This window comes from Peromyscus leucopus, chromosome 23 (genome assembly GCF_004664715.2).
Source record: "Peromyscus leucopus breed LL Stock chromosome 23, UCI_PerLeu_2.1, whole genome shotgun sequence".
Taxonomy (NCBI): Eukaryota; Metazoa; Chordata; class Mammalia; order Rodentia; family Cricetidae; genus Peromyscus; species Peromyscus leucopus.
Genome location: NC_051082.1, coordinates 38,623,262 through 38,637,632, shown reverse-complemented (window position 1 = coordinate 38,637,632; position 14,371 = coordinate 38,623,262). Strand labels below are relative to the sequence as shown.

At 46.9% G+C, this 14,371-nt stretch overlaps 1 protein-coding gene across 1 annotated transcript in view; it reads left to right on the top strand.

The window, feature by feature from the left end:
- The window catches only part of Sdk1 (sidekick cell adhesion molecule 1), a 970,573-nt gene that overhangs the window by 692,824 nt on the left and 263,378 nt on the right, over positions 1 to 14,371 (top strand). The window contains 4 exon segments of the mRNA XM_028887375.2: positions 4,011 to 4,094; positions 8,555 to 8,749; positions 10,286 to 10,402; positions 11,423 to 11,590. Coding sequence (XP_028743208.1) covers positions 4,011 to 4,094; positions 8,555 to 8,749; positions 10,286 to 10,402; positions 11,423 to 11,590 — 564 coding nt within the window.

Here is a 14,371-nt window from a genome sequence, read left to right as displayed (position 1 = left end):
CACAGACTGTATAGAAACAAGCAGCCATTGGTGAGGGGGGCCCTTGAGAGCCCCCTTTGAATTAGGTTGATGTGAAGGACCCACAAAGAGAGATTGGGGTTTGTGTGTGACAGGGAAGAAGCGTGAAGAACCTGCGTCACTGTGACAACTCTAACACCTAGCCTATCACCTCACTTACCTGGCAGGCTTCCAGGAACGAGATGCAGCAGGTTGTTGCTCTAAAGGGTCACCAAGTTTCCTGGTGCCTCTGGCCACCCTTCCCCACACTGGTGAGAGAGGTGCTGTAAAGTAGGGAACTGGAGCATCCCTGGCTGTGAGGTGCGCATCACACCTACCTGGTCTCTACTTGAGGTGAAGTGGCATCCCCTCATGCATGTCCATCCCCAGGGACACTGTGGACTCTGTCTCCATCCTTAGCCAGGTGCCACTGTACACACCTAGGAAGCTGAAACTATAAATGGCATCTGGTTTCTGGGTAATTTTCTATTACCATGAAAAGACACCATGACCAAAGCAACTTATAAAAAAGAAAGGAGTTTATTGGGGGACTTTCAACTTCAGAAGGTGAGGTCATTGACTAATGACCATCATGGCAGGGAACATGGTAGCAGACAGTCAGACATGGCACTGGAGGAGTAGCTGAGAGCTTACTTATATCCTCATCTAAAAAGATGAGGCAGAGAAAGCTAATTGGCAGTGATGGGAGTCTTTTGAAATCTCAAAGCCAGCCCTCAGTGACACACCTTCTCTGATAAGGCCACACCTCCTCATTCTTCTCAAACAGTTCCATCAAGTGGGGATCAAGCATTCAAATATATGAGCTCATGGGGGAAGGAGCATTCTCATTCAAACCACCACACTGGGGAAGGCAACCTGGAGGTGCTAGGAATCCATGGGACTGGTATATCCTCTCAAGTATGTCTTCCGTTGGACACATCTTGTGAGAGTTACAGGGCATAAGGACAGCCACTTCTAAGGTGACATGCAGCTTAACTGTTCACATAACATCCTTGAAATGAAAAACTACCAAAATTGGTGGTTGGCCCTGGGCTGGACACGGGGGTTAGAGGTGGATGGCATCTTCAGTATGAAGGACCATTCTTTCCTTGTTCCAATGCAATATGGACACATGACCCTGCATGTGCGATTATTGTGCATGGAACTAAACTCGTGTGCATGCACACACAAGCAGAAGGATGAAGGAGCAAAGAAGATAAAATCTGTTGATCACATGAATGATAGCCTGGAGGTGATCAGACTTAGTTTAAGGAGGCATTACCAGTGGAGTGATTGTTGAGATAGACTCAGGAAGACGTAAACAAGATCTGTACCCCAGGGAGGGTACCAGGACAAGGTCTAGCTTAAAGAACCAGTGAGTTTGCAAGTATACTGGGGTCACTTACAGGAGCACAGTTGACCCCAAAGTAGCCACCTCACCAAAAAGCATTCTAGAATAGATGACCACGTCCCTATGGTCACACAGATGGAAGCCCTACTTCGATTAACTTTCCACATTCTCTGTACTCTAGCGCCTCCCACCACCAGGAGAGAGGGTTCAGCTGGGGCAAAATTACATACAGATGCCTGGGAGGTCTGCAGGGAGTGGCTAAAGTCTCGGTTAAGGGTCTAATGACCTTACCTGCCTCCTCCTCCTGCTAGGCAATGTCAATAGGCATGTGAGGGTCTCTGGGGGAAGTTAGGAATGCTTTGCTGAAGACAGTTATAGTTGCTACCCTATACAGAGGACAGAGTTCCACAGGGTAAACTGAGGAACGGATACATTAGCTTTTTCTGTATTGTGTTTTGCAACTGCCTGGAACTTTGCAGTTACCTAAAAATAGAATGTTTGACTAAGGAAATGGAAACTGTAATTAATCATGAGCAAATGTTGATATTTAACTTAATTTTTCCCCTTTTGCCCTCACATCCCTTTAATCAGACCATGATGGTAGCTATTGACTTTAGCATCCACTGATGAATATGGGCCGTGACCTGTGCGTAAGGTCCTTGACAGGCTATACCACAGTGGAGTTAGAACATAAATAGTGCTGCTAGCGTTATTATTGATTAGAGAGACACAGTTGAGCAGGAAATATATGTGTGTGCAAAGACCAGCTAGGAAAGCGAAGGCATTAAATATTAACGGCGTGTGTGTCTCCAGGCCTGGTCTATACACACAAGACCCCATATTGGAGGGTTCTGCTTCTGTCTAGTGAATCCACAGTTGTCTCCATGGCACAGGCGAGTAGTTGGGGCAGATGCTTCTGCTCTGGAGGTCCAAGTAATTGCAGAGTTGATACCCACTTTCTGCCCATTCAGAAACCTTCGGTCTTGTCTTTTCTTTGAACTGGTATGTTTTCATCTCTGCAGCCCCCTTTCAGTCCCACCCTATTTTTTTAAAGATGTAGTCAATATAGGAGGTACACCAGGCCTTATTATCCACATTTAACACTATTACAATGAAAAGAAGATGTCTCCAGAAATTAATTATCGCGCAGAAAGTGAACACAAGAGTCTTTGTCATCGTGATAATGAAGTAGCACTGCTGCTTTAATGCCCCTGAGCCCGGCCATGCCTCTGCTGGATTCTGCTGAATAAACTGCGAAAAATATTGCAATTTACTCTCCAAGGAAACTCATTGTCTAATACAACCACTATTTCCTGTTGCCCACGCAAGGGGCGAGTCTACAGAATAGAAATGCTCAGGAGTCTCCCTCCCTGCTAAGGATGGATGAGAGTCTCTGTACCCTCCACCCACCTCCCGTTGGCACTATTATTTTGCATTCCATCGACATATTAAATTTATGTTATAGCGAAGAACTGCTAAGACTTAAAAAAAAAAATAAGTTAATAGGCTGCGCTGTTCCTTGATATAGGCCTGGCCCCTTGTTATGGGGCTATTCAACATGCTTCACAGTTGGTGTTTAGTTTAGATATGGAAACAAGCTAGCCTATAAAGTACTGTGCTGTAAATATACCTTTATGAAGCTCTTGGGATACCCTTTCTAAAATGTGAATTAAGATATTTCATGATTTCAAGCCCATAAACTGAGAAGTAGCCATCGCCCTGAGTGGTAATTTGCTTTCTGAAACCTTAGAATATAAATCACATTTGCCTGCTGCTCCCCAAGTTTGAGTTTGTGGATGTGATAGTGACTGATGATGATGTGTTTAGGAAAAAAAAATATATAAGAGCTCAGACTGGGGACTGGGAGGATGACTTGGTCGATAAAATACTTGCCACACATACATGAGGACCTGAGTTCAGCCCCCACTACTCAAATAAGAGGCCAGGCAAGGCAGTGCACACCTGTAATCGTAGTGCTAGGGTGAAGGAGGGTGAGAAAGGAGGATCCCATTCTAGCCAAGCAGGTGAGCTTCAGATTGAGTGAAGACCCTGTCTCAAAAAAATAAAGTGAGGAGCAATTGAATACACCTAACATTGACCTCTGGCGTGCGCGCACACGTGCGTACACACGAGAGAGAGAGAGAGAGAGAGAGAGAGAGAGAGAGAGAGAGAGAGAGAGAGACAGACAGACAGACAGACAGACAGACAGACAGACAGACACCATTGTGGTCCTTGACATCCTTCTTGTGTTAGTTCCTTTCTCACTGCTATGATTAAACGTTCCGACAGAAGCAACTGAAGGGAGCAAGGTTACTTTTGTCTCACAGTTCCAGAAGGATGTGGTCCATCATGATGGCAAAGAAATGATGACAGGCAGGGAAGGCATGGCGGCCAGCGCAGAAGGCTGGCTGTTCACATCACATCCAGACCATGGACGCAGAGAGTGAACAGAAAGTGGGGTCTGGCTACAGAGCCTCAAGGCCCATCCCCAGGGGCTCACTTCCTCCAGTAGGGTCCCACCTCTTAAAAGTCCCACAGCCTTCCTCCACAGTGCCACCATCTGGGAATCAAGAGTTCAAATGCATGTGCCCGGGGAGGGCATTTCACGTTCAGACTGCAGCACACCTTTACTTAGGGGCCGTTCTCTCTTCCTTGTTTAAAGAGCCACCATATTTCACTGCTGAGCCAGAGAATCGGATTTTAGCTGAAGTGGAAGAAACCGTGGACATCCCCTGTCGAGCCATGGGTGAGTATGGGAAGTACCAGATGGGGACCCGTGGTGAATGACTGTGAATATCCAGGGAGGCTTTTAAAACCTTCCAGGGGGGACAGTGAACATGAAGACTGGGAACACTGGACAATGGGACTCAGTACTAGCCTGTCACCTTTCTGAAGAAAGTCACCATTGTGAAGATCTTGCTTCCTTGTATGTAGATCAATCCAGGGCTGGCATAGTGTAATATCTATTGACCCTCAAGAAAGAGGAAAGTGAGAAGAAAGCCCTTGCCCGTTGTCTGCCCAAAAGACAGGGTACTCAGCAGACCCTGTGACTCCCTTTGGTACTTGGGTTCCCTAGAGTATGTGGGCCTAAGACCATGGCTCTCAAGAAACCCATCTCTATCCACCAGGAGATAAGGACTGGGGGATCACATCCATCTGTCCTAAAGAAAAGGAGGGTGCTTTTATTATTAATTAATTAACAGGATCTCATATAACCTAGCCTGGCCTCAAACTTGCCGGTAGCCAAGGATGACCATGAGCTCCTGATCCTCCTGTGTCCACCTCTAAAGTGCTGGGATCACAGGTGTGAGCCATCACATCTGGTTTATGCTGTGCTGGGGACGGAACTCAAGAGACTCCTACATGCTAGGCAAGCACACTGCCAGCTAAGCCACATCCCAGGCCCCCATTCTGATTATTTTTTTTTTTTGAATGAGAACTTTTCCTCCCTTTCTGCTCTTTTAGCTCTGGGGCAGCTCTCCCGTTCCACAGGTCCATTGTGCCCTCCTTCCTGAGACTCATTGTACCCATTACCCTGCCCATGGCTTTACTATGAGGTTACACAGGGAGTTACATGATGCTGCCCTCTGCCTTGTACACACACACACACACACACACACACACACACACACACACACACACACACACACACGCACGCACTTGCATGACACAGGCTTTACAAGGCAATTCGTTACCAAGACCTGTATAGATGAAAAGGTGAAAAGGCTCTTTCCCTGTCTGTTTAGACTGGCCATCAAAACATGGTTTTCCTCCACTCACTTAGCCCTGGAAGGGAATCCTTGCTTTTGTGAGAGACAATGACCTTGCTTTATAATGAGAGTGCTGGAGACCCAGAGTAGAGAAAGTGAAGCAGTTTATTGTATGACCTCACAAAGTCTGGCATCAGCCTACAGAAAAGGCAGGGGGAAAATGCCCTAAATTCCCCATTCAATTGGTTCAGGATGAAAAGCTTTTATCTCATGTATGTCCTGGGGCTGGAGACTTCCTCCTTTTCTGAGTTGTAGGCTTAGTTGTGTAGCTGACTGCCTGTGTGACCTTTCAGCCCTAGGACCCAAGAGTACCTGGGCAAGCAGGTGTGAGCAGCTAGCTAGGGAAGGCAAGGGACAAGTGCCTCCTGCTTGTCTGTGGCTTTCTAATGAGCTTTAAATGCACCTCCACAAATAGACCAGACTGATTTCTCTCTCACAGTACCAGTTTGGAAAGTGTTCCAGTTTCATAAGATGGTTATCTCTCTATCTACACCATTGAAACCTTACTTCAGAGAAGACACACTGAAGTATTATGTTCGGAGCCTCCAAGATTAAACAAGACATGCTGGCATATAGGATCTTCTCACCAAATACTGGGACCATGGGGCAGTGTAGAACAGTCCAAAACCCAGTCCATCGGCATGTGCCTTGGCCTATGCTCCTGCGGTGACACTTGGCTACCTCTGAGAGCTAATGCCTAGGACTTAGAGCAGGCCTCACCTCCTGGTGCTCAGCTATGTCCACCTCACCCTTCAGTTCTGAAATGGGAGCCCTGTGGCTCACAACAGCTCTCAGTAAATGCAGAGTCGCCTCTGACCAGTAGTCCCCCCAGTGGTTTACGTATACCTACCTGCTCTTCGCCAAAGGGCCTGCAGCCTCTGGTCCCCACTCCGGACACCTCATCACTGTCTCTCTAAACACGCTGTGTTTCTATTCTCCTCAGTTCTAGCTCCATTCATGCAGCTGCAGAGGAGGACAAGAGAGGAATGGTACAGATTTTGAGTGGAGACACTTCTCCGTACTGTGGTGGCCTTGTTCTTTTCTCCCGCCATAGCGGACTCTAGAGCACAGCTCTGTGCATGAGAAGCTAGGCAGCATTCACAGTGTAGAAATGAGGGAGTTCTCCCCTACTGCAGGGCATACAGGTCCCATCTGACATTAAATTGCCCCCCAGGAGAAACACCCTCCCCCTCCCGTGTAGTAACTATTATTTTTCAATAAATGACAATCCTGACATTCTTCCTCCAACAGGGGAGTGCTCTCTTCTTGTGTAATTTCTGCAGGGCAAACTGTTAAGCATAGACTTGTAAATGTGTATTGAACAGGCCTTCCCACACTGCTCTCCCATCATGTGATTTACAGCTCTCTCTTAACTCTGGCAGTGAAACACACTGCATGGGGAGTGGGGTGGGGGGTTCCCTGTGAGAGCTACATCATGTAATCACCATTATGAGGTTTTACATGAATTGCGTATGCTTTTACCTTGAAATGGATTTTAAAAAGTTGTCCTGATTTAATGAGAGGTGACAGGAAACGTAATTAAGGGGAAGAAACTGCCTGAGCACACATCAGCTGGAAATGCTCCCGACATCAGCTCTATTCATTCAAATGGACCTTCTACACCCACGTAGGTGGAGACTGAGTCAGGGGTCTCAGTAAGCCTTTTAGAATCATGGCAAAATGTACCTTTTAAAACTTCAATCCATTTTATGGTGCCAGGCCTGGAGGCACGTGCCTGTAATCCCAGCACTCAGGAGGCTGAAGCAAGAAGGTCAAGAGTTCAAGGCCAACCTGGGCTATGTAGCAAGATCTTTGTCTCAAAACCACCACCACCACCACCACCACCACCACCACCACCACCACCACCACCACCACCACCTCAAAAAAAAACCCTCATTTTTATTTAGGGAAACTAAGGAACAAGAGCACCTAAACTCTAGAACTAACTCTTTCTTAGTGTCTCCTCAGGTTTCCATGCCCACTTTGTTTCTGTAGTTGGTTATGTCACATGGGTTTGGGCTGCTTCTCTGTAGAGCCTCTTTGCACACTTAGTTCACCCTTTCTGGATGGGTGTGGTCTTCTTGGACTCCAGGGAGTCTAGCCCTGCGCAGAAGCTGCCAGCAGAGGGCCCAAGTGTCCCCTGCCTGCTCAGTACTGGGCTGCCCGGGCAGTGCAGCACCGCTGTTCATCAGCCCTGAGCTGTGTGAACGGACACTGCCCGGGAGGAGAAGGCTTCAGACGTCCACAGCAGGTGCTTAGGCCGCCTGCGGTCCCTTCCATGTACCACCCAGGTTAGGATCCTTGGGAACCCATGTCCATCGTGGAAGCCAGGCCTTGTTTCTCACTGGGATAACACACACACACACACACACACACACACACACACACACACACACACACACCCCGAAAGGGGAAACTAGGCAGGGCTCTGGAGTCAGAGCCTGTCTGATGGTCTGAGTCTGGTTCCCTAGTCCTTCTAATCTAGCACCCTACCATGTACCTTGGGGTGCAGGGCCTTTTGAACCCCCTTCTTCCTGCACTCATGTGGATCTTAGGAACAAAGCAACTTGTTCAGTATCCACAAGGTGGACATATGTTCCCACCTGCTCTAACTAGGGCAACTCCAAGGCTTTTTAGTCATTCCTCCCGTAATAGAGATTTTCCTTAAGGTCACTGGCATCTGTGGGCGCCATGGATGAGGAGGTATTTGAAGTGGCCTGCAGCCTGGTTGTTGGTTGTGGTAGTGAGTACTCACACTATCCACAGAGCCCCTGCCATGTGCCTGCCTGGAGTTTTACATACAAACCGGTCAGACCTTCACAGCCTTTGATGTCATGCTCTAAACCTTCCGGCTATATTAGTGACTGTTTCACGGCTGTGACTAAGTCCCTGACAAGTACAACTGGTTCACAGTGTGAAGATCCAGTCCATTGTGGCAGGGAAGGAGACACAGGCTATAAGGAGCATATGGTCACATGGGTCACATGGCGTCCACAGTCACGAAACAAAGAGAGATAAATGCCGGTGCTCAGCTCACTCTCTCCTTTTTATTCAATTGAGAACCCAGCCCATGGGATAGTGTCACCCACATTGGTGGTGTGTCTTCTCACTTCCATCAACCCAATATAGAAGCTCCCAGTGACCCTGGATTGGCCTGCCTAGTAGGGACAGAATCAGAGGTATCAACTCTGGCCTAAACTCAAGGGCAATTACAGTTAATCTTTCTAAATGAGTTTAGACTCTGGGAGGTTGTGGCCCTTGCTTATGCCTCCTTCCTCTTCAGAACACTCAGTATGGGTTTTTTCGTGTAGATGAGGGAAGTGTCCTAATGATTGGTTGTGGTGTGAGATTGCCATATGAGTCTCTGAAGCCATTTCACCTTAACCCTCCTACAGAGAGCTCCTGGAGTGTAACGCTTCCCTCCATTCCTATCCAGGGGTCCCTCTCCCCACCCTCCAGTGGTACAAAGATGCTGTCCCCCTGAGCAAGCTCCAGAACCCGAGGTACAGAGTGCTCCCCAGCAGAGGCTTGCACATTCAGAAGCTGAGTCCAGAAGACTCCGGAATCTTCCAGTGCTTTGCCAATAATGAAGGAGGAGAGATCCAGACCCACACCTACCTGGATGTGACCAGTGAGTAACATACTGGGCCCAGTACACAGGGTGGTAGCGTCCTGTCAGCTCCCGAGGTGACGAAGGAACAGAGAGCCCTGTGATGAGGGCTGAGCTAAGGTGAACCATGACCTAGGCAAACCTGTGAGCCTTGCTCTTTATTTTAAAAGAAAATCTTCCTTTTTAGACAAGTAGAAAAATATTTCATTTTTCCACCCCTGGACAGAATCAGAAAGACTATCCAGTATATAGCTCATGCTTAATCTTTGTCTTTTGATCTTTTTCCTCTGTTTTAAAAAATATTCATTCTATACTTTAGTTTTATTGAACAATTATAGTTCTTTTGTGGGTTTCTTTTATTATCCCATTAGCAGAAATACCTTGGCACCCTGTCTTTGAAAAATAAAATTAAAGTACAGGTTCTCACTGTATCTGTGGGTTTTCTTTCTAATCTCCCGCAGTCGTAACATTGTTCCTCTGAAATGAAGTCGAATTTAGTGGTTATGGAATTGCACCTTTTAAGTTTGCCCTTTCTTCAGAGGCAACGTGCTGATATCGCAGGTGTGAGCCCCACTGGGGAGTGTGGCCGTGTGTGCACGGGACTGGTGTCTCCCTGCACCGTGTACAGGGACAACTAAGTTATTAAAATGTACGTGTGTATTTTGGTAAACTCAGGAGGTCACTGTCATTGACCCTTCCCAGAAGTCATATTTGTCCTTCACTGCAAAGCACCGGCAACCAATCTTGCTCCAGGCAGTTGCAATAATATTGGGTGTTTAAGGCAGAAACTTGAGTTTGCATCCACTAGGATTATCTAAAAGCCACCTTGCGGCTATGGCCAGGGTGTTCTGATGCAGAATGACCAGGTAGTTTGAGTTTGTTTATTGTTTGTTAATTTGTTTTTCTCTGAAAGGTCTGGTAATAGATGCTGTAGACTTTCAGGGACATGGTCTGTGTTATAGCTAGATAGCACAGAAAGCATAACCTTGCAGGGGTGAATGGGAGTATATATGAGGTGTCTAGATACCCCTACCCGTCATGTGAAAGAGAGGCGGGGGTCTGCAGTAGTGTGGCCGCTCTGGAGAACAGTGGAACCTGGGCTGCATTTGATTCCAGCACATGCCTGTCTCGTTCCTCTTACTTGGGACTGTGAGGCTCTCGCACTGCCTGCCTTTCCCCATGAACGAAAAGAAGCCATGGAGTGGGGTAGGGGTTCTTAAACCTGTATGCCAGCTTTCAGAATGCCCCTGGAAAGTGTGAACATGTCATCCCATGGTTGATACAGTCTGTCACCTAAAGGACAAAGCCAGTTGGTTTCTGTAGATAAACACACTTTCTGGGCCCTTGAACTTGGCAAGGGGCACCCACTTCCCTTTAGATGCTAAGCAACAATGGGTGATTCCTGGTAGTGTGACACAGGGTAGGAGCCACTCCTGAATGACTCCTGTTTTTTGACACAGTACCTTTCCCTCTGATTGGTCCTGCAAGACCTGTGAGCATTCCTAGGCAGGCTTCTCAGAGATGGTACCGCAGCTCACTGCTAACCTCTCTCCACAGATATTGCTCCTGCCTTCACCCAGCGTCCAGTGGACACCAGGGTCACTGACGGGATGACAGCTGTCCTGAGGTGTGAGGTGTCTGGGGCTCCCAAACCTGCGATCACATGGAAGAGAGGCAGGTGGCTCTGCAGCAGTGTGGCTGGTGTGCGTGGCTGGTGTGCATGGTTGGTGTGGAAAACACTGGAATGTTGGCTGCATTGTTCTTTCTTCTTATACATTCACTCAGTGAAAACTGAATGACATTTATTGGATGCCTCTGCCAGGGGCATCTAGCCAGGGTGCAGCGTGGAGACAGGTGACCCTGGGCTTCTAGAAAACTTGGGGACTGGAGGAATGGTTTGGTCAGTAAAATGTTTGTGACGCAAGCATGAAGGTGTGAGTTCAGGTGCCAGTACCTGTGTAAAAAGCTGTCATCCTGTGACAGAAGAGGCAGAGACACGAGGATCCCTGGGCTTGGTGGCCAGATAGTCTAGCCCATTCGGTAAACCCCAGTTCCCAGCCATTAACCCTGTCTAAAAAAAAGTACAGCCTCTACATACATTCACACCATATACATATGGACGACTTGTACATACACATGTGTATCTACACATGCAAACACCTCATGGACCGTGGTTTTCAACCTGTGGGTTGCAACCCCTTAGGAGTCATATAAGACCATCAGAAAACACAGATATTTACATTATGATTGACAACAGTAGCAAAATCACAGTTATGAAGTAGCATGAGGAACTGCATTAAAGGGTCACAGCATTAGGAAGGTTGGGAACCACTGCCATATACCCATACTTATTTTTTTAATTAGGAAAGTCAGTGGGCATTAAAAGTAGTAATGACTGTAAATACAGCTCTCCTTTACATAAGCCCTCAGTGAGTGCCCTCTGCCCACTGGGGATCCTGAAGATAATGAGCCCTGGGTGTGAAGGAAGTGTGAAAAGCAGTCATCCGAAGGTAAGGATCCCGTACACAGATCAGAATTGTTCAAGATCCTTGCTGATGATGAGGAAAGCGCTTCAGTTATGTTGTGCACAGAACGGTCACTTTGCTTGGATTGTTGTCTTGCCAGCAGCTCCATCCTTTCCTTCCCCACCGGCTGCTGTACCTCTAATGACTCTCTTTCTCTCCTACCCTTCAGGAAACCTCATTCTGGCCAGTGGCTCTGTCCGGATTCCAAGGTTCATGCTGCTGGAATCTGGGGGGCTGCGGATAGCCCCCGTCTTCATCCAAGATGCTGGCAACTACACCTGTTATGCGGCCAATACCGAGGGCTCTGTGAACGCATCCGCCACGCTCACCGTATGGAGTAAGAACCATTCTCTGTGACTGTGTCGTCTGTGTCCGGGGGAGTCAGTACCCCCTTAGATTTTCTCACTCAGTTCAAAGAAGATGATTGTTTTTACAGCTAATTTATAGAAATCTGTTGAGTAATTAAATTTTCTGTTTCTGAAAGAATAATTGGGAAACGTATCCAGAGAGTCCATGGCACTATTTCAAGAGCGGTAACAGATCGACTTTTGAAAATCAGTAGACTTATTATCCCCAGTTGGCTAGAATAGCTAAAGTAATGTTTTGATTAATTTTATAAGAAAATTGAATCGGTCACTGATATCCTAAAGAAAGTGTTTTGGAGACTAAGGAGATTGCCAGTCAATAAAAGTCTTGACGTGCAATCATGAGGGCGTGAGTTTGATCCCCAGCACCTACCAGGCATACACTTGTAATCCCAGTGCTCTAGAAACAGACACGGGGATTCCTGGGGCTCCAGGTATAGTGAGGGACTCTGTCTTGTGAAATAATGGGGAGAGTGGTTAAGACAGACACCTGACATTGACCTCTGGCCTCTGTGCGCACACACACATGCCCATGCACACACACAAACAGAAGGTCTTGTTTCTATACTATCGAGTATCATTTACATAAATGAAATAGGGACATAGGAGAAGCCAACAGTAGGGACATCTTTATCCCTCCAGTCTTTGTCATCTTCAGTGGAGGTCACTGGTCCTTGATGTACAGAAAGGATTGTTTTCTGTAACGTGACAATCTGAACACCAAATGTCCTGCCTCTAGTGTGGTGGTTCTCAACCCTCCTGATGCCATGACCCTTTAAGTTCCTCATGTTGTGGTGACCTCCCAGCCATAAAATTATTTCATTGCTACTTCATAGCCATAATTTTGCTACTGTTATGAATCATAATGTAAATATCTGATATGCAGGATATCTGACATGTGACCCCTATGAAAGGGTCATTCAAACCCCAGAGGGGTCGAGACCCACAGGTTGAGAACTGCTGCTAAAATACCTAAGAATCCTTTCTTCCTGTGACCCCAGGCAACATTAGTAACAGCTCATTTTCAAATGGAAAAGCCTGGTGTGCACTGACAATCTGCATAAGGGTCTCTAGTGAGGGAGAAAGTTCAAACTCACTCCATTAACATATGAAGATGCAGCCAGTTCTAAAGAACCACACACACACACACACACACACACACACACACACACACACACACACTTCTGCTCATATTTGCCATTTTTTTCATGTTGCCACTGTACATTGTGATAAATGACCCTTTTAATGGAATTTTTTAAGACTCTGTTTTTCAATTACATGTATGTCTAGGGGAGTGGAAGTATGCACATCACATGAGTGTAGATGCCCTCAGAAGCCAGGAAGGAGCTTGCAATTCTCTGAAGCTGGAATCACAGGCAGTTCACCTGGGTGCTGGACATGGAGCTCAGGTCCTCTGCAAGAGCAGTGTGCACTCTTAATCACTGATTCATCTCGCCAGCCCCAAATAACCCTTTAATTTTTTTATTAGATATTCTCAAAACAGCCAGAGTTTTTCTTTTATTTAAATTTCTACAATATTGGCAAAGTACTAAAAAAAAAGAGGTTTTGTTATGTTTGGAGGTTGGAGTCAACCACATTTGATGCATGGGGAAATGTTGGCTTCATATTTTTCAAGCCTGTAGAAAAGGAAAATGTGAGGTCTGGCTCTCCATAGATCACTCTCCAGAAAGTTCCATGGATCTGTGGAGGATCAGTGTTAGGACCATGCTTAGCTAAGTGACCGTAAGTCAGCCTGTAGAGTTATCCAGGCTTCTCAGTCAAGCTGCTCCTCAGTCGCATGCCCTCTCATAGGCAAAGACTCAGAAACCTCTCCTGGCACACAGCTGGCAATTCACCATGCTGGGTTTCAAGTGCAGCCCCGAGACTCACAAGTTCTAGTTCTGGGTATGACACCAGAGTGGAGTCCCCGGCAGGAGTGTGACAAGCATAGCACAGGCGACTCCGGAGAAGCTGGCATCTGCAGCAGTAGCTATGGGTTCTGGAATCCTCAGATGTGGGGCAGCCAATGGGCCCTGCCTCTTGCCAGCTTTGTGGTCCTGGGCAGCTCACAGTAGGCTGGGCAGCTCACAGTAGGCTTGGGCATGCATGCTCACTCTCAAGAATTAGGAGTAATGACAATCATCATTAAATCAATCAGCACAAATGAAAGAACCTGCCCGAGTCACAGGTGCTGTGTGGACACTAGAAAATTTAAGACAATAATTATCTTAGCAAAAAATCTCAATTTATTTATATGCTATTTATTTACTTATGTATTCATTACAACATCGGGGATTAAACCTAGGACCTCGACCACTGAGCTACATCCCCAGCCCTCTTTTTACTTTTTCTTTAGAAATAGGGTCTCAGTGTGTTTCCTAGGCTGCTCTTAAACTTACCCTGTAATTTGCTGGCCATGAACTGTGATCCCAAGCTGGCCTTGAATATGTGATCCTCCTGTCTTAGCCTCCCTAGCAACTTGAATGATAGGCCTCCACTTCTACCCTGGTTTAAGAATCCAGGCTTTAGGCCAGAGCGACAGATAGTCAAGTACTTAACTTGCAACCACGAGGACCTGAGTTTGATCCTCAGAACTCACATAGAAGAGCTGGGAGCGATGGCACATGCTTGTCATCCCATGACTGGAGAGTGAGAGACAGGCAGCTACTGGGAGCTCACTGGCCAGCAAGCCTACCCTACTTGATGAGTTCCAGGCCAGTGAGAGACCCTGCCAGAAAAAAACAAGGTGGACA